Source organism: Nestor notabilis, unplaced genomic scaffold, assembly GCF_000696875.1.
Source record: "Nestor notabilis isolate BGI_N333 unplaced genomic scaffold, ASM69687v1 scaffold23948, whole genome shotgun sequence".
Classification (NCBI taxonomy): Eukaryota; Metazoa; Chordata; class Aves; order Psittaciformes; family Psittacidae; genus Nestor; species Nestor notabilis.
Genome location: NW_009940949.1, coordinates 1,710 through 29,692, shown reverse-complemented (window position 1 = coordinate 29,692; position 27,983 = coordinate 1,710). Strand labels below are relative to the sequence as shown.

Below are 27,983 nucleotides of genomic sequence, written 5' to 3'. Positions count from 1 at the left end.
CTGTCCAGTCTCCTACTACTTTAAGGTGGACCCCAAACGTTGCTTTGGTATCTGTAGGGCACTAAAAATATTAAATATATTAAGGACCACTTCTGAGTAACAAGAAAATAACAAAACACATTCAAAGTACAGCTGTTAAGACAGAACTTGGTGTAAATATGTTATTCCTGAGCAGCCGTAACAGCAGCTATGCTGGTATATAGCTATACATATACACTTTAGTAAACAAGTCTAGCATCAGTACAGGTCAGAAAGCCAAGTATGGATAGTCTCCACTCAGTCTTAACTGCTTCTTCTGGTCACAAAGGGGTTTGGGATGGGCTTGCGATTTAGAGCAGCCACTTCACTGAGCAATGATACCAACTGAGGATCCAACAGTACAGCAATACACCCTCTACTATTGACACTTATCGTTCAAAATCAGGAACTGCCTCATCACTCCTAAATCAAGGTATTTAAGAGATTTCTGGTTTCTGAATGTCAGGGCACATGTTTTCAAGCTGATCATTCTCACAAAACTGACACCTTCTAAATGGAAGCAGATTTTGCTGCACTTCACAAGAACAAAGAGAAAACACCAGATTTCATGACACACCATACTTTGCAGCCATCATTCTCTCACTCTGCACCTATGCCCTTGCCTCGGGGCTACTTGTTACTATCAACACAGGAATGAGATTATTTAGTCTTATTCACACCACAGTATCTAAAAACCTCCAGTCAAGCCATGTCAAAGATCTAAGGAGTGCTGTCAGTTTCATTCCTTGTTAGCAATAGGAAGATTTCAAATGCACTGTCTGGACAGCTTCTACAGGTACACCAAGTGATTTCACACATAAACAGGACAGGCAACTATTCCTTAAGAGAAGATTCTTCACTTCCCTTTTATAAACCAACACCACTGTTTTCTTGTTGGCAAAAGATATTACTATTGAGTTTTGACACCTTTCTTAGAAACTGTAATGACTGATCCAAAGTCCATCATGAATCCAACACCCAACAGATGACACTCCTGTCTTTTTCTTCTACTGCTACAGACAAAAATGAATTCAAGGAACTCATCTATACTAGAAATGAAAGAGGCCCAGGTAGTGAATCCAAGCGTCAAATAAGCAATCAACCATCACTTCTTGGCTCTGTTCTGGACCGTTGACATTAGCATTCCCAAGATAATCTGTTGTGGAGTGGGAAACCTGATCAGTTCCTATCAGTTCTTTACTTAACAGACACAGATAAAAGGTTAGTATTCTCTACATCTTGGCCAACTTAGAACAGGGAATGCAATGTCCCAGCTAGTCACTCCTGAAGGGGAAGAGCATTCTTGTTAAAAGTACTGGTTACTAGAGAGACTCATATATAATTCCTTGTCAAGTATTCCTATAAAGTTTTGGTATAGAAACTTATGTCAGAATTATTTCAGCAAGACTTAGCCTTCAAATAAAATGGCATCAAGGGAGGGATGCAGGCAAACCTCACACAATGAGGCCATTATTTGCTGTGGCTCGTTGCAAGGTCTTCCAATAAAGATATCAAGACCAATTCTGCACATAGAAGTATGTAAACAGCCTCTCGGCTAGAAACTTGCATACTGGCTGCAAAAAGATATGTTCTCCTGCGGGTTTCTCTAACAGCCTTTAGCTAAGTACATTTTTCAGTCTGGGCTGTTCCAGGGCTCTCTGTGTTTTACAGGAGGTTGAGTGATTTTCTTAGTCCAACTATGCACAGTCCCAGTTCAGCATATCTTCAATAAAACTGTCTGTCATTCCCTCCTTCCATAAAAGTTAAAGGCAGAATACCACTTGTCTCCAGCCAGAATACGTACAAATCTGTTATCTTTAATATTACCCTTGTGATTATCTCCTTTCTGCATTACTGAAAAGAAAAAAAAAAGAAGCCAATAAAAAATATATTTATTTCTTTTTAGACTTTAGGAACCCTATTTTGATACTTATAACTGGGCATGAGAGTTGTGGAAAAATCTTACTGTGCAGCTAAATCTTACCAGAGGAAACACACCCATCATCTATGCTACACAGAGTTAACTTCCCTTGTCCAAGAGAGGGGGAAAGATTGTAGATAGTAAAGCAAAGGGCCACCAAGATGATGAGAGGATTGGAGAACCTGACATTGAAAGAGAAGTCAATAAGGGAATGTGCTCGTGTAACCCACAGATGACTGGGCATGTGTAATGAAGTGCAATGAAAATATCCTCTTATATATTTAACCTTCTTCATGAGATCACAGAATCATAGGACAGCTGAGGCTAGAAAGCACCTCTGGACCCTGCTCAAACACATCTGTGAGAGCAGGTGGGCCAGCACAGTGCCCAGTCATGCTTTAAATGTCTCCAAGCATGGAGACGCCACAGACTCTCTGGGCAACCTGTGCCACCCTCACAGAAAAAAGTGGGCTTTTTCTTACGCTCATATGGAACCTCCTGTACTTCAGTTTGTGTTGTTCTGTCACAGGGTGCCCCTGAGAAGAGTCTGGCTCCATTTCCTTCAATCCTGCACCAGTTCCAGCTCTCTCAGCCTCTCTTCATATGAGATGCTCCAGTATCTTGTTCATCTTCCTATCCCTTTCTGCTCCAATATGTCCATGTCTCTCTTGTGCTGGGGAGCCCGAATGGGACACTGACCTCCAGATATATCTCACCAGTTCTGAGCAGAGGGTCACCTCCCTTGACCTGCTGGCAATGTTCTGTCTATTATATCCCAGGAGGCTGTTGGCCTTCTTTGCTGCAAGGGCACATTGCTGGCTCATGGTCAGCTTGATGTTCACCAGGACCCTCTGGTCATTCTCCCCTGAACAGCTTTACAGACAGTCAGTTCCCATCACTAGTACCTGAGTAATCCTTTATCAGAGGCAGATTTGGCAATTCCCTTTCACGACCTTCATGAAGTTACTGTCAGCCCAGTTTTCCAGGATCCCAAGGTCCTTCAAATGGCAGCACAACCACGTACTGCATCATCCATTCTTCCAGGTTTTGTATCATTTGCAAGGCAGTCTTGACCCCTGAGGTACCACACTATTGACTGGCCACCAGCTGGACTCTGTGCTACTATTGCAACCCTTTAAGGCTAGTAGTTTTTCACCTACCTCCCTGCCCATTCATCTGCTCCACACTTCATCAATTTCTCTATGAGGATTTTATGAGAAACAGTGTCAAAAATCTTGTGAATAATGATGCTCTTGGCCATTTTACGTATCTAAGTCTCTGATCACCTAATTTACTTTCAATTTGCCATATTTCATCTTTAAAACACTGCACAGCTAAGCAGTGCTTCAAGATTCATATTGCAGTCAGCTCATACCCACATTAAACTGACATCTACTTATGTTCTATGAAGACAAGCACAAGCTGAAGCACCCTCTTAAACTGGAAATCAGGAGAATAAGCACATGAGCCTTGGTCAAATAAAGGCGTATCAAAGTGGCCTCAGCAATGCATGATGTCCTCTCTGCAGCTATGAACAAAACCAATTAAAATAGGTTTTTAAATGTGTTTTGGCAACTAGTGCTTGGATTTCCCTCTGCTCCTTTTAGTCTGGGAGCCCTAAGAAACAATCCAGTGACTATTAACTCTACGGTGGTGGGAGCTGCATGCAGCTCCTTATTTCTTCTTATTGCCCAGTACAACGCCCAAGAGGAAATTGTAAAGATTAGCCAATCTTGAAGAAAAAATAAACAAAACCCAAATAATTTCCTTTTCCTTAAGTAAATGCTTTCCAAACAGGTAAATCACTAATTTGGATAGCCTGTAATGAGAGGACACATTAGATATTGTTAAACAAAAGGTCACAACCGGTAAGTTTTTCAGCAGTTCATTCTGCATTTTGAAGAGTTAAATGAACCCCATTTGCCACACTCATTTGATTAAAATGCTATGGTACATAAATCAACTGTGGCAGCTGTGCAATTACACGAAGCTATGTTAATCTTATTATGACCTCAAGCTATCTATACCTTTAAAAAGTGGAAGATTTTTCAGGTGGGAATGTCTACGCTAATCAGGTTACCTGCCAGCATTTTTGGCCATCCTCCAAAACCAGCTGAAAACCCAAGGAATTCTGTTAAGTTTAACAGAGCTGTGCAGATTTCCACCCCTGGAGAAACCAAACTATGTTCTTAGCATTGAAAAGTTGGTAGATTTCTTCAGAGCTGTTAATCACATGACAGCAACTTTATAATGCCTATTTTTATTTCTGTGTGTATTTTCACATTCAAAGCAGTGAGAATGCTATTTTATATGTAGATAAAGCTGATGGAATACAGATTATTCTATGTTTCGATGAAAAAACACCTTTCCATGTATTGCTTTTTTTTTTCCTTTTTTTTTTTCCAAGCTAACTTGAAATACAAATGCAAATTACCCCATAGGAAACTTGAAACAATCCCTGGAGAACTTCATGCTTATAAACCACAAAATTACCCTAACCAGTAGCTGCAGCTCTACTATTTACCTCTATGTTGACATAAAATACAGATATTTTTTAATAATCTTAGTAAGTTAATTACTGGTTAAAGCACTACTAGATTAATACATACTTGAAATTTATTTTATCAGTTTTACATTGTGAACATGATCTCAGTTGTCCTGTGTGCTTTGCTTTAGACAAAGTGAGTGAGCTGATTACTGCTGGATCATAGCAGTAATCTACTTCACCCACTTGATAATGGTATAAAAATCTACTGGAGGCGATGAGCAACGGAGAAATCTGTGCATATGAGAGCACAACATACAGCAAATGAAAACTATGTTATTGGCATCTGTGTTTCCAGCTTAGAATACCATGAATATTTAACATCTCTGGTGTCTACTCCCAGCCAAGAATCCTGCCGAGAAAAAGAAACTGGACAAACCTTAATGAAATCATTTTAATGGTATTACATACTATTGGAATATTGGATGCTACTTTTTACACCTCGGGGTGCAGGGAGTTGGGGTGAGTCAACAGCAAACTAGCAAGAAAATAGGAAGTTAATTCCTGAAAGTTTCCAGTTCTTCTGTACACCTCTACCATAAGAATTATGAAGACTCTTTAGAGAGCTGTTAGGTTTTGATTACAGTGCTGTCACAGAAGTGCTGATGCGTACACCAGGATAACACTGCAGAATATCTACTATCAGAAAAAAAGAGATGAAAGGGATGCCCAAGTTATGTACCACCATGTGGCTCTGCAAACAGAGCTCCTTGCAGGTTCCTGTGGACATACTGCTCTCAAGCTGATGAACCACAGTAAGCACCAACAGTGTCTGGTGCTGTAGTGGGTGGCCTGAATTGCACCCAGCTAGAAAAACAAAGTGAAACCTCATCTTTGATTCTGGGAACTAAAAAGCTATTGCAGAGTGTTTAAATAAAGAGAAACTCCTTCCAAGGCATCTTTTACTTTTGGGGAAAAAGCCATGATATGATCCTAATACGGAATTGCAGATATCCTGGCAGGAAATGTAAACATTGCGGAGTCCCTGCTCTGTTTCCATGCCTCTGCCTGCCTGCCCGTGTGAACCAGCTGCACCACAAACCCCGCTTCATCAGCCCATCCTTGCTCCAGACTCGGACAAACTGTTACACAGATCAAGAGAAACACATTAAAGATTTAGCATGTTTGAGAAAGAGACAGAACTGGGGGGGGAAGAGGAGAACTAAACACAGTGTATTTTCCCTCCTGTAAAGGGGAAAAAAGAGACAAGAAAAAGAAAAGTTTTTCAGCTTTTTCAGCTAAGAAAATGTGAACCTCAGGAGCTCAGTAAGCGGTAGCTGTTTTCATACAGAACTGATACAAACATTCCTAAAATGATTCATCCTGCCATTAGGAAATGAAGAGGAGTGATGACAAACACAGGCATGCTCTACATAGGTAGCCAAAAAATAGTAGCTAGACTTCAGTCTGACTCACAGGAGGTGACCTCTGTCACACTGGGCTACCCCTGTTTTAAACTAACGAATCCCATAAGCAGCAGATTTCAGTGGAAAAAAAATAAAGGTTAATCTGAGGAGTTACTCTTTTAAGCACATCTCTGCCTCAAAGGCTGGGAGATTCTCTAAAAGGACTCTATTTTTCTGTTTCGTGTTATTCTACAGATTGGATTTTGTCTAAAAGCTTTCCCTGTTAGAGACTTGGTCTTACAGCTGTCCTAATTTAACTGGCAGACATCAGCAGACATCATAACATTTTGAATGTGGGGAAATCCTAACCAAGGAACATGATTTAAGTATCAAGGGTGTCTGGATAACACAGCCGAGACCACCATGCCTTGAATACCCATTGCTTCAGCCAGAGCCCTCCCATTGCACAGCTGACTCCTTGCAAGCAGCCCAGCTGCAGAAACATATCCCAGACACCCTTCCCTGTTGCTTTCAATTCCCTTGTACTCCTTGTTGTAGAAACCCAAACACCTCCAGTCTAGCTAGTGGAAAAAACACACCATCACACTGTGGGATGCTCAGGATGCATCACTGGTCAGCTGCAGTGTCAAGAAGGATTGTTCTGGTCATCTGGGGTCTAACTTTTTCTGTAATATAAACCACAAACCCACACCCACTGAGTCCATAGTTCAGCCTTTACTACTTCATTCCCTGCAGCCTCAGTTGTTAAATTACTCTCAGTGTTCAAAACAATCTTTTTTTTTCTAATGATGTCTCAATCTATGAGCATTTGTTCCTTGATTTCAATTTTGCACCACGAGAAAACACAAATCTTTACTGTAACAGATGCCTTAGGATTGTAAATAGACCAATAGTAGCTGTAAAACACATACAGTGATACATAAAAAGTATACTGTTGAATAAATAATATGCAATTACTTAATTAATTTTCTAGTACGTCTGTAACAGCCCAACTGCTACTCTATTGCTGCTACAGATACTCTTCTACAGACTAGTCAGTGTTTCTTTGCCTCTGCAGCTCAACCAAGGTAAAAACACCTTGCTGACCACCCTTTCACCACAGCAGGCACATTACACTTCACAGACTCATGCTGGAAGGAACCCATAAGGATCATCAAGTCCAACGCCCTATAACATAGCAAAAAATGTTTCAATCCTAGCAATATTCAGACAATATAATTTCTGCATTTCAAGACGTTAGCTAGTGGAAAAAACAACCTTATGGGATGCTCAGGACGCAAGTCTTTGTCCCCTAAAGGAGCAGAAGGCAGCAGAGCAATGTCTCTGCCCAAGGCTGCCTCTCCAAGTCCTCCAAGGGTACGTGGACACATTGCCAAGCCACACTGCTGCACTGATGAACACAAGAACAAGGAAACTAAATGGCACAAAAGGCTCCTTCTCCATCATTCTTGAGCAGCAACTACGGGCCATCTCCAGACTCGTGCTAACTGGCTCCCTGTGGTGTGAGGCACTCATGGAAAGAACCATCAAAGGATCAACAGGTTTTCTAGTCGGATCACCAACACCTTAAATAACACTGTGTGCCTCCAAACTACCCTACCAGCACACACAGTATTTTGCCAGGCTAAAGCACAGATCCCAGCCAGTCAGCTGGTCTTAATTTTAGGGCAGCAAGAAGCAGGGTGCTTCATTTCCTCCGATACTTTGTCCACATGTTTAAAAGTTGTGCTTGGCTTTTTCATTTTGACTTTCTCCTGCACTTCCTAGACCTTTCCCTAACCCGAGCTAGCAGCTAACTGCCTCTGATGGGAGAAAGCACACCACTGGAGCCAGCAGATGCTTGATGTATACTGTAAATTTACTTTCATAATATCAGAAAAAAATAGTGCTCATGAAAGGGATCAGACACCTTCTGTTTAAAGTATCTGCTGAAGGAGGACTCAGGATTTAGTGAACTCGAGTGTAACAATTTCTATATTCCCTTGATCCAAAAGAGTCAGATTTGTAAGTTTAAATGAAAGTAAAGGTTTACATAGGGTTTTTATACAGACTCCAAAACTATTAAGCCCAAAACCAAACAAGAAAGTCTAAGGAAGCATAAAAGGCATCTGAAATATTAATCTATTTTATTCTTGTTTTACTAGAATTCTTTGCCAAACAGCTGCTAGATTGTCTACTTCTATGAAGAGCAGACAAGCTCTACCGATTTCTTTCGTTTGCCAGCAAGATACTTCATATCTGCATTTCCCTAAATGCTCTGTAATGCATCTCTTAAAGACAAGTTTCATAACCATTTGCACAAGTATTTAACAAATCTTATTAGAATGTCATCATGTTAGATTTTGGGTTTATTGTATTTATCTGTCAGTATGAACTTAGCTCCTGATGTCTTCACATACTTCTTACTCAGGCAAACTTACAACAACTTTTCAATTATTTTTTATGAAGTATTTCAGAATTTGGCCCTAGGCTTTTCCTGTTGTGGATTGTTTATTTCTCAAGTTTATAGTACAGGACATGTTTCTCCATCATCTCCAGTTTTGCTCTTTGCACAGTACAAAACTTCTTGCTTAAAACAAGCTTTGAGCTAAAACTTAGCTGCTAGACTGCTAATACCTTTACTGATTTTAAATTAATTCTGGATTACCCAAGGATAAAGACAACCGTGGCTCTACAAAACAGTGATTTTCTCTTATAAAAGCAAGTTACTTGTGACAGTTGTTTATACTCATGTATTATTTGCTGAGACCTTTCTGACAAGGCATCAAACTCAAAACTGTAAACGTAGAGATCAGGGCCATCATCTTGTAATCTTACTACCCCTAAATCCAGATACCAGATGGACTTAAATAGAGGTGTGGAGGTAACAAAGAAAACTCAATCTATTAAAAAAAAAACTCAAACCAAAACAACTAAAAAACCTTAAATGGCAGAAAATTTATGAATAAGTAATAACTCTAAAACTATTTAGGTACAGTACTGTAATTAGTCATCTACATCCCGAAACCTCTTCCAGGCAATTCTTCTACCTACTCTGAGATGATTAATGGACTTAAAAGTTTCTCTGCCTAGGGTTCAGTAATTATTACTTTATAGGATTTTAATTTGGATAATAATCAGGCAAAGTATTCTTCCTCAGTAATATATATTTGGATTTTGTTTGTGAATCAGACTATCTGAATATGCAAACTTGTCCTCTCCCTTCCTCAATAGAGCTTTGACTTCCTCAGAAATGCACACATACTGGCTCCCTAACTTACTACATGTCATAAATGACTTAGCACGGATTTAACCATCCATATATACAAGCAGAGAATTCAAGCCCCTCAAGGCCTTCTCTTCTTACTCATGCAGAACTACATGTGGAAGGAAAGGAAGAAAGACGTCGCGCTACAAATCCTGATGTGATCTGCTTCAAATTAACCATCTGTGCAAAAAGACAGAGAACCAGCTAAAGGGCAGAAGTTCTTGGAGCTTGTATGACCAGACTCTTCCAGGTTCTACTTCAGTGGGATTTAAAAGCAGATTTGTTAGGCAGCACTGAAATAAGGGAGGTCAGAGCACATTGTAACAAGGAGAAAATTTATAGTTTCAAAGGAAGTTTGAAACTACCTGTCGCAGGTAGTTATCTCTGATGACCTACTACCAGAACTAGGATATAGATATTGGACGAAGAGCCAAAACTCTCTGAAGGATCTGAAGAAGCAGCCACTCCTGCTAATATAAAAGCAGGTATTTCATAAAGTCCTAGAGTCTGAAGGCTGTGGTCTTTGCTTTGGTTTTATATTTTGCTTTACGTGTGCCACTTCCACGCCATCTGCCTCTATAAACTCTTATCTGTGAAGCTACTTATCAGCGGATATGCAGAGTATGTCTTAAACAGAGAGGCAGAGAAAGCTCAATAGGAATTTATACTATTTACCTCTGTCTGAGTACCAACAAGATATCTTGGGATACATATTAATTTGTTAACTTTAAAAAAAAATGTTAATTTAAACAAAAGTCACTAAAGGACAACTTCAGCACTGAACCAGTATTAATCTGAAAAGGCAACAAATATCAAGCTCAGGATATATCTCTTAGAATGACAGATGAGGTCCTAGTCTGCTTTATAGATATAAGTAAAGTACAAGGACATTTATCCAAAATGTTTAAGGTTGCACTGTTCACAGGAGCAGAAGAGGTGGGACTCTTTCTACATAAACAGTCGACTTCTTACACTGCAAATTAGTATCTTCAAATTAAACCTTTTATTATAATAACAGGTGGCTTTTTAATTGTTTCCAAAAGGGATTATGGATGCTAACGGGGAACTACAGGATAGGAGGAGGCATTCTACCAATGGTGCTGGGTCAGAAGGAATGATGGAGAAAGGACTGAAATCTCTATGTCAAGTCAGTCAGTGAAGGTTGACCTATAACAAACCAGGCAATGCTTTTACTCTGCCTGAAGAGGCTGAACTTAGTGAGCTAAGATTTATTGTACTGGAAGGCTGCTATAAGGTCCAGACACCTGAAATGATAATTTACTATATACAATCATCAGAAGTGAAAGAGGAAAATCCATTGAGACACAGTATTTTTGCTGGAAAAAAAAACCCAAACTATTCCAAATAGCAGCTCTATGCTGTTGCCATAAAACTTAATGAAGCCTTTCCATCAGCACTTCAGCAAAGAGGATTCTGCAAACTAACTCATTCAACCACCAAGGCACCTACTAAGCTCTACTCTATAGCCACCACTGTAGAAGGCAGCAGTAAGACTCAGTTCACTACTGCGTGTACCCTTAGGACTAAGTTTTCTTTCTTTCTCAGAGGTGGGAATTCTGTTTTAGAGATGATACTCACTGAAAGAACAGTTTTGAACAGTTTGCATTGTTCCATGCATGCACCAGAAGGAAGGATTTTAAACATTAAGCAATTCAGACATCAGTTTAGGCGAGCTCTGAATTCACACGACAATGCCAGAACAGTATCTCCTATTTTTATGCAATGCAGATTTCAGCTCCAAGGGGAGGCAGGGGCATGACAGCAGCTAGTGACAACCAAAACTGTCACAAATTTGGTGTAACATCATTTGATCCTGCATTTGTGGATGTTTGCTGCAGAACACAAGTTTCACTAATCCTTACATCCGAGCCATCCCCAAATTAAGAATTAGCCTCTTAGTTTTGTCCTTACTTCAAGGTCACAGTCTAAGTCCCATGTGAAATTATGTAATTGCTTCATACCGTCTTTTTCCACAAGCAAATCAACACTGCTAAAACAACAAGGTTATCAAGCTTTATGAGGTGCTAGGAGTAGACACCAGTCTTTCGGTTGCCAAGCTGTCTAAACTGCAGCCTGTGAGAGTTTGTGGCCTGCACTGACTCTAGCAGATTCAGCACAGACCACATGGAAGGACCCAGCACATCTTCTGAAGCACTTTAACATCTGCAAAACTGAAGGCTATTTCCATGAGGCTTACTTCCAGTCACTGCATGCCAATGCAAGACATGCCAAAAACATAGCAGATAAAAGTGACTTCTTTGTAAGACACTAAAATACATTCAAAGTGAGAATCTACTTCTGAAGTCATTCATTAGCAGAAAAATACAAAGCATGCAGCTATAACCGGTCAGTACTATGGTTCTGTGCTGCTGCAAATAATCAGTAGTGTATTTAAGTGTCTGGGAGGAGAGGGAACTCACAACCAAGTGGAAAATACAAGACAGAGTTGGAAAGAAAACCGATGCTACCATAGAACGCAAGCCTTGGCCTCTTCTTGTTATACAAGTTAAAAAAAAAAGAGTAATCAGAATGAAGCCAGAGGAAACAAATACTTCCCAAAATGTTTTGGTAAGAGGTGGGGCTTTGTATACTAAAGAGTAGAAGCAGCATTTGGGTATTTGAACTGTGATGAAGGCCCACTCTTACTAGCAGAAACCTCTATTATTGCTAACACTTGTTTTCTTTTCCAAGATTGTTACAGACAATGACATTCAAACTGTATTCCACAGCAGATGAGCTCCACGCTTTCTTCCACAAAAATGTAAAGAAATGTCAGTCTCAGGAAGCACAGCACTAAGATTTCTGATGTTTCCTTGGATGGTCTGATCTCCAGACCATATTGTGCACTTGGTCTGAAAGACAAATCTCCATATTAGAGTTCATCAAGTGGGAACACACAAAAATAATCTGTCCATTTACAAACCCTCAACTAAAATATTTATTTACAGAAAACATTTCTCCCTACTACAGATCAAAGTATCTTGGAGTTAACTGTATTCTGCTCAGATCCAACTGTAAGATGCAATCATGCCCTACCAAGTAAATCAGAAACAAAGATGCACAGGACTGAAAATGTTACTAACATTGTTTTACACTGCATATAACAGTTGTGTACAGAAACCAGTGAAAGAAACACAGTAAAACATGTTAAAAAGCACTTTGTTAATGTAAAACCAAAGACAATGGAGCAATGAAGACAATACAAAGTGAGTTGCCCATTATGAACTAACTACCTAGCACTGGCCAGGGGGTCATTTGCAGAAATCCCAGATATTGGGTCATCCCTTCCTTAACATTCCAAGCCTTTCCAATGGATAACAAAGTCAAGGAGCCACACTAGTGAATAAAAAGTCACTTGTGAATAAAAACCAGTGGAGGGACATTTCAAAAGTTGAGTTTAAAAATGCCAGCTTCCATATTGATTGTGAGAGGAAAATGGGATCTCCGAGTGCCTGAACTTCAGTGTGCGCAAGTGACAGTGGTGAAGGCCAAGGGAGGTGATCCTTCCATTTATTCAACACTGGTGAGACCACACTAGGAGACCCAGTGCTGGGTTCCTCACTACAAGAGAGACACGGACATACTGGTGAGAGTCCAGCCAAGGCTGGAGGATGATTAAGTGTCTGGAACACTTCTCCTATGAGGAAAGCCTGAGAGACCTAGGGCTGTTCAGCCTGCAGAAGAGAAGGCTGAAGAGGACCTTATCAATGCATATAAATACTTGAACGGAGAGATGCAAAGAGGATGCAGACAGGCTCTGCACAGCAGTGCCCGGTGGCAGGACTAGAAGCAATGGGCACAAACTGAAACACAGGAGGCTTCCTCTGAATATCAGGAAACACTTTTTTACCTTGAGGGTGACTTGAGTACTGGCACAGGTTGCCCAGAGAGGTTGAGTAGTCTCCATCTTCGGAGATATTCAAAAGCTACCTGGGCACGGTGCTGGGCAGCTGGGTTTAGGTGGCCCTGCTGGAACAGGGGAGCTGGACATGTTGACCTCCAGAGGTCCCTCTCTAACTCAACCATTCCATGATTCTGTGACATGAAGCCTTTGACAGCAGAGCCAGGTCACAGGTTAGCAAAGAAACCAGACTGGCAGCTCTGAGTTCAGAGCAACACACATTTTGCTTCTCCAAATTCCCTGTGTGCATTTTGCACCAATGGCTTCTGCTCATTCCTCCCATCAGCAGGGAAAGAACTCTTTCAGCAGACAGAAAGGAAAAGAAAATAAAGGACACTGCACACATTCCTGAACAATGCCCACCTCTTTATGTCCACTTGGTTACGATTCAGAGCTCCCTCTGGCTCCGAGTGAAGCACATGGGAGCTTTGCCAGAGTGCAATGGGAGTGGATTCAGGCCCTTTACACAGTCTCCCAGTGTTTTCCTCCACCCTGGTGTTATGTAAGAAACTGAGCTAAACTGTAAATATTACACAACCTTGAAAAGAGAAGGGACTAGTAAGATATCTGCGTTACTCCTTCACACTGATACACCCCTTCCTTTCCACTTCTGCTTATAGTCCTTGCTTAGAATATAAAGATATATCTGAACTGGTCACTTACTGTCTTTTAGGCATACTTCAGGTACAGTGAGATGTTTCATCAGCTTAAAAGAGGACATCACATAGAGCCTGAGGTCAGACCTTTTAGTAGGGCCTGCTGCAGTAGGACAAGAGGTAATGGTTTTAAGCTAGAAGAGGGTAGATTCAGACTAGATATAAGGAATTTTTCATGATGAGGCTGGTTAAACACTGACACAGATTTCCCAGAGAGGTTGTAGATGCTCCACCCCTGGAAACATTTAAGGTCAGGATGGAGGGGGCTCTAAGCAACCTGATTTAGTTGAAGATGTCCCTGCTTAGTGCCAGGGGATTGAACTATATGACCTTTAAAGGTCCCTTCCAACCCAAACCATTCTATGATTCTAAGCAGGATGACAGCACCATGAAGCAGGCTGCAGTCTTCCTCCTAGCTCTGATGCAGTCACTGCTGCACTGCACTTCTAGTATGCGAAGCCCCATGTCCCCCTCATGCTGCTCTTGCTGTGCCTCTGAGCCCCACAATCCTACACCTGCCTAGGAAAATAACCCAGGGATTATCATCATCCAGCAAAAGAAGCAGCAGTAGTCTTCCAGCTTGCTTGATAACTACAAGTAGGTCAGATGGGAGCATAAAAAACTACTGAGTTAATGTCTGGCATCATATTAAACGACAAAAAAACCCCCTTTCTAAGCAGGACAACAGCCCAAGCCATATTTTGTGACCTAGAAAGACATGTGGAAATGACTATCCCCTGCTTAGGCTGGGCAAAAAGACTGTCATAAACCCAGCCATTTCAAATCCTCATTATGCTGTAAAACAGCCATTTACCCAATAACTGCATTTCTCCAGCACAGTTGATGTTCTACTGAAATATGTCTGTGGCAATAAAAATGAAGCTCAGTAACTCAGTGGTAACTTCATATCTTGTAATAGATAAAATATGTGTGCGATCTTGAAGGGTACGTTGGTACACTGAAGGGTATCATGTACTTTAAAGTGTACGTACGGCAATGAGGATGAACAGAAATTGCCTAGTCTAGTATTACATACTTAAAATACAATGCATTGTGTGTGAGTGGAAATTGCTAGTTCTAATGCTACGTATTTAATATCTGACCGTAAAAATTCCAGTCAATTAGATTTTATTTATCAACTAGACTTATGTGTTGGTAATATACTGCACATTTTCTGAATGAGTTATTTATATTTACTAAGAACAGTCAAACTCATAACAAGAGATCTATTTTCCATCACTCCTAGATCTCGAAGTTTTCATGCAAAAGTAGGTTTTCATAACTTGCATTATTAAAGTCTTCCATTTTAAACTGGATAAAATCCTCAACTCTTACAAACAATCTGGCTTCAAGAAAACATCTTACTCAACTTTGTCCTATGATCTAACCCAGCAGATCCATATCAGCAGTCTCTTTTCTAATAAAAAACTCTCATTATAACAAATTAGAAGTTTTGCCAGCAAAAAGACAACTATACCAGGCCTAATACTCTTGACATTATTTCTGGAAATTAGAATCACACAATCCACTATTTTAGCAGGGTCCTAATATAGAAAGAGTAGAACTTTATTATTATAGAGTCTCACAGTTTCCAATCTGTGCAATTAGTACTAAGGATCAAATTATTGCTGCTATTTTGATTTCCACTGAGTTGGACAGTCAGAAAATGAGAACATGATGTTTTGAGGTTAATGTTCAAATAAGATCTGTCCACTGGTATAAAACAGGTCTAACTTTATTAACTATAGCTATGGTAGGACCAAAGGAGTTTAAAGAGTAATCTGAGACTTCTGTTAACTTCTTTCTATTTATCTTCTGATCACTAAACTAATTAAAAAATCTAAATAAATATTGACTGTATCATTCTGCACAAAAATTACTGACTGATTCTGCTACTATTCCATCATGCTCCGTCCTGGGTTTATATATGAAACAAAAGCAATGGTATATTGAAAAATGTGGGATCTGAGCATGACGTGAATGGTATGGAATAAGGGGTGGATACTGTCCTGGGTTCAGCTACAGCAGTCATTTTTTCTCCTTCTTAGTAGCTGGTGCAGTGCTGTGTTTTTGACTTTCAGCCTGGGAACAACGCTGATAACACCGAAGGTTTTAGTTGTTGCTCAGTAGTGTTTACTCTGACCAAGGACTTTCTCAGTCTCATGCTCTGCGAGAGAGGAGGGGAAGCCAGGAGGAAGCAGAGGCAGGACACCTGACCCAAACTGGCCAAAGGGGTATTCCATACCACAGCACGTCATGCCCAGGATAGAAACTGGGGGGAGTTACCCGGAAGGCCCAGATCGCTGCTCGGGTCGGGCTGGGTATCGGTCGGCGGGTGGTGAGCAATTGTATCCTCTCCCCTTGTTATTTCCCTTATCATTATTACTGGTAGCAGTAGTGGTTTGTATTATACCTTAGTTACTGGACTGTTCTTATCTCAACCCGTGGGATTTACATTCCTCTGATTCTCCTCCCCATCCCTCCAGGAGCGTGGGGAGGAAGAAGGAGGGGGAATGAGCGAGTGGCTGCGTGGTTCCGAGTTACCAGCTGGGCTTAAACCACGACACTCAATGCACATCATTTTTCAGCATTGCATATCTAGTTATCTTCATGCACTACAAAGAGGAAAGCCTTAAAAATTGCCTGCTATAGTTAACAGATAAATTACACACGCCTCTGATTTACACCAGTACAGTGAATAGCTAGGAAAACTTTGCAAAACTCAGACTGTGCAAGTGCCAGTATTACTTCACCAAGCCATCCACAGGCAGCTTCCCTTAAGTGAGATTCAACACCAGATTTAGAGCATGAAAGTTATTTTGGGTGGAATTTAGTGTGGGTTCCCCTGTGACAGTACTTGCCTCTTGTCTTGGCATATAGATAAATACATTAAAACAAAAAAGCCCAAATTAAAACACTCCAAAAAATCAAAGAACTGGAATAGGACAGGACCTGGTTGTGCCTTATGAATTTCGGGTAACAGTACCTGAGCTGCTCCGTAGCAGTAGGTACAATTCAGTGGGGACAAAGTATCAGTTATCAGTCCAAAGAAAACAATCAAATATAAATATTTATCTCCACTGTCTTCTTGAAGAAGAATATCTGTTTCAGGCAATCCTAAATCCTTTATTCCCTTTGAAAGGAAAAGGCTGCCACTAATATTGAGCCTTGAACTCTGCTTTTTGTGATAACATAACCAGTGCAGTACAGTGATTTTTTGACAACATTTCCCAAGCCTCTGCACTGCTCACTCCTGCAGAACTTCTGGTCTATTTATATGCAATTCCACTTTATTCCAGTCTGTCTCCAAGGGGTCCAATTCCCATTCAAGCCTCAACTGAGCTGAGCGAATAATTCTCATGTTGTATTTCACTGGTATGATCACTCTGAGTCATTGATATATCTCTTAATATAAAAAATAAAGAAAACTATTTAGAAACTTCTTTTTTAAACTTGATGTTTTTCTAGCTTCAGAAAAAGCAGTTGCAGGAATATCTTTTAATTGATTAAGAAAGATGACAGAAAATTCATTAAGATTTGTGCTCATTCTGTGTTAAGGTCAACAAAAATGGCTGAAACATCTTTTATGAAACAACGATCAAAATCACACTGATTTGGTGTATTTATCTATTATTGTTTTTCACGTATGGAAGACTCCGGAAGAAGTTCCCATTATTGTTTTCTTAACAGTGGAGAAAATTAAATATGTATTGAGCACTGTCATACATAACAATCATGCCATTTCATATTCATTGGTACCCTCATAAATGAAACATAAGCTTTTCTGGAAGAAATTTTCACCTTGAAGGAAATAAAGGCCATTTGCTTACCAAATATAAATGAAAGGGAAAGTATAGAAAAAACTTAGTATTTCTTACCATTGTAAGGGTGAATGGATGGCTTTCCAGTGCAGACACTCTCGGACAGTGTAGAATAACATACTGAAACAAAATCAGCCAGAGAAAATAAAATGATAGAAAAGATATGTTCAAAACATTCAGTCAAGGGTTAGTATATACAAAAGTCATCCCTATAGACCATGCTATGTGAATAGCAGTGATTTTTTAGGGGCTCACAAACTCACCTGACCAGGTCTTGCTTTAAAGTCATCCTTTATCATCCTTACTTCAAGGACGTTGGAGGGGTGACTTATCACCGAAGTTATTGTGACTGGTTTATTGCTGCGGATGTAGCGGTACAGCCTTTCCACACAGTACAAGCACAGAGGTCCAGAAATCCAAAACCAGGTCTATGGGAGAACAAAGATACGCTAACTCAAGGACTTTTCATTTTGTGTTTTCTAATTTCAAAACTACATGAGTGCTTGCAGGACCTCATTCCATATCCATTGGGAACAGTGTTTTGGTCACAAGTAACCTCCAAAGCTCTCCACATGCAGAAATCCAAGCACGTTGTGGAGGCTTAATCATTCTAATCGGCAGCATCATCCACAAGCACAAACAATTTCAATCATAAAACTCATCAGAAACAAAATGCTAATAACCTCATTTGCAATCATGTTACTCTGGTTTTATGTAGTTGGATTGTGACTGGTTTCAGCAGTGAATGACACAGTACATACATTGCTTCAAAATCTAACAAACCAAAGTACTACAAAACTGCTTAACCTTTATGAAAAAACACTGTCTGACTTGCAGTATTATTTGACTATTACCTTCCTTTAACCATCTCAGGAACAAAAAAAAGTAAAACCTAAGAGATAAGCATTCTTGTGCTATAGAATTTATGCTTACATTAAACTAGTGTAAAATCATAGACAAGGGAGAGAAATGGGCACTTCCGAACCACAATTCATTTGTCCCTGTGGAAGACGTGTATGGTAGACAAATAATGCCCTGGAAATGCCCATTTCTCTGTACTGATTATAAAGGGAGCCCTGGGTGACTATCTCAGATGGAGACATTTGCAACTGCTCAGCTAAATCCTATCCTACTAGTCAATTTCTAAGAGCTTATGGCAGAGCTAACCACTAATTCCACATCTGCTCAGTCATTCAAGCCATGGCACTGAATTGCTCTCAACCCCCATCCATCTACCCTTCCCAACTTTTGAAGTTATATGTCAGCATCTCTTGGAACTAGTAGAGCATTTGATTTCCTCAAGCATCTCTGGCCTTAAAACCTTCAGTAGCTCAGAGGACGTGGCATTACTACGTGCATAAACCATTCCAAATCAAAAAAAGTCCTAAATCATGTCACAAGCTGCCAGAAAAACACTGAGTGGCCATTTGTTTCCATGGCTCTTCTTTTCCTATAAAGGGCTCTAAAGAAGACATCTTAAGCCCCTAAGAAGACTGTCTGATGTCCCAGGGGTCATATGGAGCCACATATACATCAATGCTTGTAATTCAGGAGAGTTATGACAACAAAACACAAACCCAAAGAACTTTGTTGGAGGACTTCAATGTAGAATTCACTGTTTCTTACTATGACTACATGCTCCTTAGTAAAATGGGTTCCCACTGCACGTAGTATGGGACACGTGTTCTACAGAAAACAATGATAGTAATAAAGTAAAACTCCTGTGAGGTCTATTATGGGACCACCTTGAACAGTGAGTCTTGGACTCCATATCCTGAACTTCCTCAGGCTACTTGCCAATACAGCCCAGCTCATCTTTTCTCAAAAGAAAAGAGAAAATTTGGATGAATATAAAGCTGCTGCCACAAAGCATAAAGAATCAAAAGGAAAATGGAAAACAGAAAAAGAAAAGGCTTTTCTATCCCCACTGTCATCATACTCATTTACCCATGCCACACATAAAACAAGCCTGTCTGCAAACAACAGGCTATACAAAGCCAAACCACAACCAACTGCAACCCAGAAATTAATATTAGGGCTTGCATCCGCATGGTAAAAAGAGAACAAATGGAGTTTGATTATTTCAATTAACTACTGCGACACAATGCTTACAAAGGGACCTCATGAATATGTTATATAAATGTTTCCTCTGAAGTGCTATGCTGTAATTTAAAGTCACATTTATAGCAAGACCAATACATCTCTTATTGTGTCGTACAAAAAAGAACATTACAGCCAATCTCTTGACATTTTTCCGCCCTCTTCTATGCACCACATTGTAATGCAGTTCAAGGTTTAATACAGATTGTTTTTTTCCCCACAAAATCTTTGAATGCCTTGAAAGGTTTTTAATAATATTTTCCATTATTAAAACATCTGGTCTGGAAAAGCAATAATTAGTGGTTATGGCTGACTGAAAGACTTGGCATGGCTTGTAATACCTGAAACGTCGGATCATACAGACCTCTGGGAAGTGTGACTGGAACTTGGGTTCCTCGGAACAAATTCTCACAAAGCTATTTTGTAGAAAGGGTTCTGGTACTAAGTCATCCGGGAAAGGTTCAGTAGTATAGTCAGGGAACAGGTCTTCAAAAGCCTTTGGCACCGTCATGTTCTGTCGGAGTGTTTTGTTAGGATTAAAGCAACCGGGAGGGTGTTCCTCTAAGTTGGTCTGGTACTTGAGCACTCCCCTACAGGAAAACAAAACCAGCAAAGACACTGAATTAACAGTCAAAACCAAGTATACTATATAAATTGAGAGAGGGGTTTAGAAAGCAGTCACAAGGCTCATCTTCTGTAAGAACTCTTATTCCATTTGCTTTCAGGACTTTCAATGAGGCTGAAGCTTCGCAACAATAGAGCCCTCTGTCACTAAAGGCAAGGTTTAACTTTTCCAGCTCACTTGGCACTCTCCCACTGAACAGCCTCAAGCTTAATACTGCTTGAAAGAGGGAAGATATTGTGGGAGCCTTGAAAAAAATTAAATAATCACATTTCCAGTTCCATCACACCCAAGCTGTTTTCACTCATACTCCCTTCAGTCAGCAAGCCCTGTTTTTTAAGGCAATCTGGAGCAGAAGTGGCCTAAATCGCCAGATCATAACTGCAGGAATGTCCCCATTACTTGGGTTTTATCAGTTTTGCACATACTGGTATAATTTGCTCCTTTGAATATCATATTGTCAAATAGAAACAAAAAGGAAAGCCCTGCATGATAGCCAAGGAATCTTTCTTGCAAATTATTTAGCAGGCTCCATGCTTGTTTTTTAAGCTAAAGTTAAATTTATAGTAAAATGAAGTGAGAACTTTTCAGCTGCAAATAGAAGCTATGAAGAAAGAAGTGGAAACCTGAGACGCTCTGGGTTATCTCAACATGGACGTGGGGAAGCACCAATAATACTAGTAATACAATTCCTGGGAAGTACTACTTGCCTCCAAACCTGGATCTGATGACAGTTAAACTGCAAGGAGGAATGTTTAAAATAACAAAAGGTTAAATGACAACTGTATAGGATGGTTCTGGGTGGGAAATAAAGCACACTGACACAATGTCTAGTGAGATGTGCCCTCTGAGTGCTAGGCCATGCAGTGAAGGCTCATCTCAAGGATATAATCAAACTTAAGGACATGTGTTCCTCCCTCCTCTCCCCAACATACACACACACCGCAGCAGTGAGAGAGTTTAATTCACAAGAAGAGAGACAAGTAGGGCATCTGCAATATTCCCAACTTAAATACACTCCAACAGGCTACTGGCAATCTTACCTATTGAAATGTAATTCTGACAGGTAGTAACAAGCTTCCCGCATGGTCCAATGAATAATATACAGCTTGGAAGCTAAACCTGCTCACTCTAAACTCCATGTCCAACCCTGGGAGAATCACTTGGGAAATGTCCATGTGCCTACAACCATGCTTCTGTTTGTATTTATAGCCCAATCATGCCTATCACTTGCACCTGGTATCATTGTTAGTCATTGCATATTTGCAAAGTGACAGATATCCCTTGCATTATGCTAGTTCCTTGCTCCTTATGGCGCCTCATGGATTTAGCTGGAAGTCACAGCACATGCAATATTCTTCCATCATGCCTGACAGCTGCTCCCACAGCATCTCTGTACCCAGGACAACCCCAAAGAGGATTCAAAGATTTCCCTGAGACATGAATAGCTGAACTGCAAACTTGAGCATCCCCCTCCTGTGATCTCTAAGTTTGTTTAAAACTATTACAAACATGCTAACTGAGCAGCAAACTGGGATGACAAAGCTGTCTGTTAACAGCAGCTGCAATGACTCCCATTTCTGAAGCTGTCAAGGAACAGCAAGTTGTCTTACACACTCAAGAGCAGTTACCAGAACAGATGAGTTCTGCAAAACTCTTAAGGAGATTAAGATATGCCCTCATATACTTTTTTGGTGCAATACTTGAATACATAAAAGCTCAGGGTGGATGTCAGTAAATAGAAGACAGACATCTCTTAACCAAACAAAACTGAGAGAGACAAAAAAGGTAAGTAATGTGAAAGTGTCCTACAGGCTGAACAACACAGCATGCAGGATTTACATGGGCACACATCAACCTTTGCCCCAGTTTTTTCCATCCCCAAAATAGAGATAAAATTCACTTCTGGCTAAATCTGGAAAACATATATTATTATTTCTTGAGATTTTTATGATGATAAACTAGAGAACAATGGTTTTAAGTGGTTTTAAAGGGAATAGCACTGTTCCTATTTTCTCATCCCCTTCCGCTGCTCAGCTCAAGGTGAGTTGCTTGAGGGGGTCTGCTGAAAGTAAATGTGTAGATGGAATCTTAAGACTTTTCACCCTTTCGAAGTTAAATCCTTGGACAACTTCAGTGACAACTTTAGTGGCAGCATAAAAGCCTTATACTCAGCTCCTATGAACTAGCATAACCCACTTAACTCCACAGTAACACCAAATTTCGATGAGCTGAGTATCTGGCTCCAAAAGGTTTATAAGTTTTACAGCTCCTTACATTTGGTGTAGAAACATCAAATTTCTATTTTACATAAACTATTTTCTGTTGTTGCTATTAGTGCCTTAAAATACAGCTAAATCAATGTAGATACACACCAAGCCTTAAGCCACTATAACATTTGGAAGTCATGTTGAAGAAGTACAACAGCAAGGGAAGTCTTTGGATAACTGCCTGAAAGAGTCTCCTTTCCCTTTTGTCAGGGATGGAGGAATAAACCAGTAACATATGACAGATGACTTATATCACTTTATATACTGCTGAGCAGTGCTTGGCTACCCTGAAGAAGAGGATACAAGAACATACTCATAATAATTAGAAACAAAGCAAGAATTCAGGAATACTGTGGAAATACTCAAAAGGAGAGTCTCCAAAGACAGGTAGATCCTCACCCAACCAGCCGCAGGAGTTGCCTTGCTCTGTAGAGTAACTGGCCATACATCTGCAAGTCTCTAAGAGATGCCATGAAGGAGTCATTTGGGCACCTAGGTGTGGGTATCTAAGCTTCCTTTGTTCTCAGAAGAATAAGAATCATCTTCTAATCAGTATCACGAATGGAGCCCAGAAATCAATCCAGCTCACTTGAGTGTAGATCTTTATAGCAGCAGGTTAGTTGACACATCCTTCTGGCTCCATTGACTGTATTTATTAGAACTCATTAGACTATAATGGGAGAAAGACCTGAGAAAACATGTAGAGACCTACATTTCAGCATCTTAAACTTGAACTGACTCCCACTCTTCATGACTCATTCTGCTCCCACTTTTAATTGACAGTTCTTTCAGATTTGCACTGAACAACTTCCCAGTTCAATACTAAGGAGGCTGTGTAGAAGATACTTGTTTAACGCTTGGTACATTACCGCAGCCTTGGTTTGCAAACTTCTCCAATTAGACTTCTTCCTTCATGAAGTGGCAACATGAAGTGGTTAGGAATACAGCGGGCAAAGGATAATATATAAGGAGACGAATAAGACTGTACATGAAAAGTACTCTGAAGGCAATCACTGGAACAGACTGCCTAGGGAGGTTAGAGGATCTCAGCCACCAGAAGTTAGACAAACACCTGTCAAGAATAATTTAACAATAGTTCATCCTTCTCCAGGATGGGGAGAACACATTAGATCCATCTTCTCCAGATACGAACAAGAGCTCAGCCACAGCAAAATAAGTAAATAAATAAACCCAGAGAGAACTGGAATTGTGTCCAGGAGTTCCAATTGTTTTGAACTTATTCTTCCAATTCATCAGATCTCAAGCTGTGTGTTTAGTTCAACAACATACTCCTATTGTGATCCTGCCAAGCCTAATTACCTTTCACTGTTTATTTTAAGCAGCGGTGCTCAGTGTCACACAGTCGTTCCAGCACCTTGTGTTTCAGTAGATGTTTGATTACATGGAGAAATGAACCTTGTTCAAATGCACCTTCCTTTCCCTATACCAATCTTTGCACCTGCTTCTACAAAGGAAATTTCTGAGATGATAAGGGACCAGATTTTCACAGAGCATAGCTTGTGGAAGCTGCTTTACCTTGCGATAGAGCTAGGTTTTGTTTGTGCCTGATACAGACCTGACCATCAGCTTCATGGCACTGGTCTGATGTTTATTAAAACAAGAAGAAAAACTAGTACATTTTGTATCATAGCAATGAGAACGAGATAATTAAGGAGAGGCTGCTCCTTCTTCAGGAATCAAAATGGAAGTTAGAGAGGAAAGAGCAAGGGATGAGCAACTTTGTTTTACGTTCTCTCAGCAGTCATGTAAGAAGGAGCTGAAAAGAAACAATAACGTTTTCTTGATTTCCCACTAGAAACTGGTAAAATGGACAAGGAACAAACTTGTAAGTGAAGAAGTTTGTGCTAGCTGGCTCTAGTAACACACAATTGTCAAAGCTATTTTGTGAAGTTTATTTAAACAAACACCTGCTGAAAAACTGAAGGGGATAGCACCTTGTCAAGAAGTTGGCCCACTGTGTACAAGCAAGCTCAGGAAAGGCAGCAATCAAGGGAACCACTCTTTCTGGTTGTGCTTCAGAAAAGGGGATGGTGTTTTCTATTTACTTACCCAGAAACATGTAGCAGCAGCAGCATATAGAAGACAAAGAAAAGGTTGTGTGTATACCAGAAGATGTCATAGTTTGAAACCCTGAAAAGAATAAACCATGGTTCAATGCTGTTTCACTCAGATGGAATCAGTGCTGATTAAAGTGGATCTGTGCACACAGGACATCATTATACACCACACAGTAATGTAGACTACTCAAAGCCCAGTATGCGTTCCTACAGGCACACTGTACTTGCAAATAATTAAGTATTGAGAAGAACAGGTGACTGGCACAGAGGCAAAAAGCTGAGAAAGAGAGATGAAGAACACATAAGTACAGAGCTGAAGAATTTTTCTAAATTAGGAGACTTCACTGCTTTCGTAGGTCCCACTTATCCTTTATCAGATCCTTAGAGCTGTAACAGTTCTTCAGCCTCCAGACTCAAAACTCAACCTCTTTAAAATGAGTGCCTTCTTGCATCCTCCCTGCCCTGATATAGGACTGTGGTGTTTAATGTCTCACTACAAGTACAGCGTACAAACAAGTAGCATATCCAACAGCAGAAGGGCAGATGGGAAAGGTAAAAGAAACTCGTGAGGGTATAAAGTGGAAGGAGAGACAGGAGGAAGGGAACTAAAGCAAGGAGGCAACAAGAGGGCAGGTAATCTTTGGAGGAACAAGAGGAACATTACCACTGTGAAGATCAGGAGAGGTGAAGGGGACAGATGACTTCCTTTCATCAGTAATTTGTTAAGTAACGCAAAAAGAACCAAGACCAAAGAAAATATCCATCTGGAATTGTTTTCTATTAAGCTTGTTTGTTTTTTCTTGAGTAAAGTAGTCACCAGAAAATGACAACAACCAAATGGTTAAGAAAATACTCTACTTCATAGCACACAAGTGCACCTTGTACATTACACAGCATGGTAGGAAAGTTCCTTCCAAAACCAAAAATCCTACCCCGTGCATAAGCCAGAATAACTGTCAAATAACAAACAACCTAAACTGTGAGAACATAGTTTAAGAAGCTACTCCTCTAACATGACTAACTTTTCTCAGAACCTTTTCTCCTCCTACAGCCTTTTACATAAACAGCTACCTTTGCTTCAACACATCTGAAATGCACACTGCATTTGTTTCTGTCAACACAGGACTCACTTCCTCAAGGCAGAAAAACTAATTTTGATAATATGAGGGCCACCAAAGTAAAATCTAAGCAAGGACAGTTCTAAGGAACCCAGCAACGGGGCTATGAAACCCACCCTTCACCTGGCCATCCTTCTCCTATTCAGCATCACACTAACCTTTTTTCCTCCTTGAGGCTGCTCAAACCATTTCTAACTACCCACCCTCAAGCATTTCCATGCAGCCACTCATCAGTATCAGCAAGGAGCTGTGAGAAAGATCCAACAATACTTACTTATCCCTTTTAAAACACTAGCAGCTAGTTCAATCCTCCTGATACTTATTCACACAGTTTACTGAACAAGTAAAAGCACAAAAATAGCAGGATAATCATGCATACGAAAACTCCAGGAAGAACATACGAAGGAAGCAATGATTAAGTAGATCAGTGTGCAGGAGCGGATTAGGGCTGAAATCCAAGAGAGTATAATAGTCTTCAAACAGTCTATTTTTAAAAAGCCCACTTTCTGATAGGCAGTGAACACTCTCCTAAGACTACAGCATTAGCTTAGCCATCATAAGGCACATGAGAATCCACAGGGAACGAGATTGGAAAGGGACAGAAAGATGTGCACAGAAGCTTGTTTTCTTAGGAAGGCACACTATAAAGAAAAGCTTGAGCCAGAGGCCTGAGAGAGAAGCCAGGATAAAACTTCTAAATAAGAATTAGTGCTGGAGTAACAGGAGATGCAGATGATCTCTTAAGGGCTTTGATTCTGCTGGCTAAATGGCACAAAGACAGGAAAGCACTTGCACATATAGTAATCAAAAAAGGTAGTAACAGGCACGTAACTTAAAAAGATGGAAACCTTTGTTGCGAGAACCCATAAATTATTATTTCCAATAATATGTTTGCAACTAGATGTATTTTCCCAAGTTTCCCAATCATTAATAAATGTTGTTCTTTTCTTCTAATTTAACACGGCCTTGGAGAAAACGGCTTTATTCTGGCTCACTGCTGCAGAGTGAAGTAATTGTTTTATTTTTCCACCTTCCCAAAACTGGCTTTCTTTTGCAAGCAGAGCCATCTGTGTGGACTATGTAATGTGCAGCCATGCCTGACATACAGCACAGCAGTCTCATTCTGCACTTCTGTAGCCTCACGAAAGTCTCAACCCTGGAAGTATCTTTGCCTACAGAAAGAGCACAAGTATTTGCTGATCTGCTTTCCTGAATCGGCACCTGATAACATTGCTGCTCTGGAAAGATAGATATAGTTCAACGAAGTTCAAAACCACACATCAAGCTCACATCAGTCAAGCACCATTAATGTTTGAAGATACAGAATTAAAATACCCTTCAGTGTTTGCTGAACTGAGATGAGGTATTTACATAATCAGTCTCTGAATTCACCAGAGACTGCTATAAAAATCAAGGGGCATTTTATATGCTTTAATTGCAGAATCCAAGCTTTATAAGGCTACTGCATTGGGTGAGGTCCTCCAAGGTACCAGTCACTCAAATGTACTATAATAGGTGTTCAATAATGTTGGTGCAGAACCAGAACCCATTGGAGAGACAAACATTCAGAAATCCCAGCAGATACTCCTAGTGAACACTGCATTGTTGTTTTGTATTATAATCAACATTAAAAAGAACGTATCTGACAACCAGAAGCAGAGCTTTAAAAAACCAACATTCTACTTAAGTAGCACAATTCTATTTTGGTTTTCTTCATTGCAGCTTCTTTTTCTTGCTGGATTTTTTACAGTTTGGTGAAAATAATTAATCAAGTTATCAACTTATTTTACTTCCAGTGTATTTAATTTATGCATTGGACAGAACTTCCCATATGCTTAGTTTACTGCCTTCCCTGTGCAAACAGGAAAAAAGAACTATTTGAATTTTTAAAGGTCTGGATTTTTAACTGCACACATTCCTTAAACAGTATTTTTGTGTGAAGGCAATTTAATCAGGGTTTGTGATTTTTTTGAATACAGAATTCACTGTGATAATTTACCCACAAGCTAGTAAAAAATAAAATAGAGCAAGAAAACTGGTACTTTTAACACTCATTTAAATGCTTCTTGCCTCATATTGCATTTACTCTTCATTCCCTCTGATCAGTATGAAAATATGATTATTCAAATGGAATTTTTCAGCATAATAATCAGATTATTTCTTACCTGATGGCATACGTAGAAGCTGTACACATTAGGAACAATACTAACACCATAATGACTCCAGTCAGACCTGGAACTAAAATGGACATAGATAACTTGCATTTGAACTGTGCAGAGGTATGCTTGTTCCTATGAC

At 40.0% G+C, this 27,983-nt stretch overlaps 1 protein-coding gene across 1 annotated transcript; it reads right to left on the bottom strand.

Moving 5' to 3' along the window:
- Nucleotides 1-27,983, bottom strand: LOC104410471 (NADPH oxidase 4-like; the record flags this gene model as incomplete). The annotated part of the gene is made up of 6 exons (XM_010020634.1): nucleotides 1-61; nucleotides 17,555-17,617; nucleotides 17,761-17,925; nucleotides 19,962-20,187; nucleotides 24,560-24,640; nucleotides 27,851-27,983. Coding segments are annotated over 6 exons (729 nt in total), but the record flags the coding sequence as incomplete, so codon positions are not given.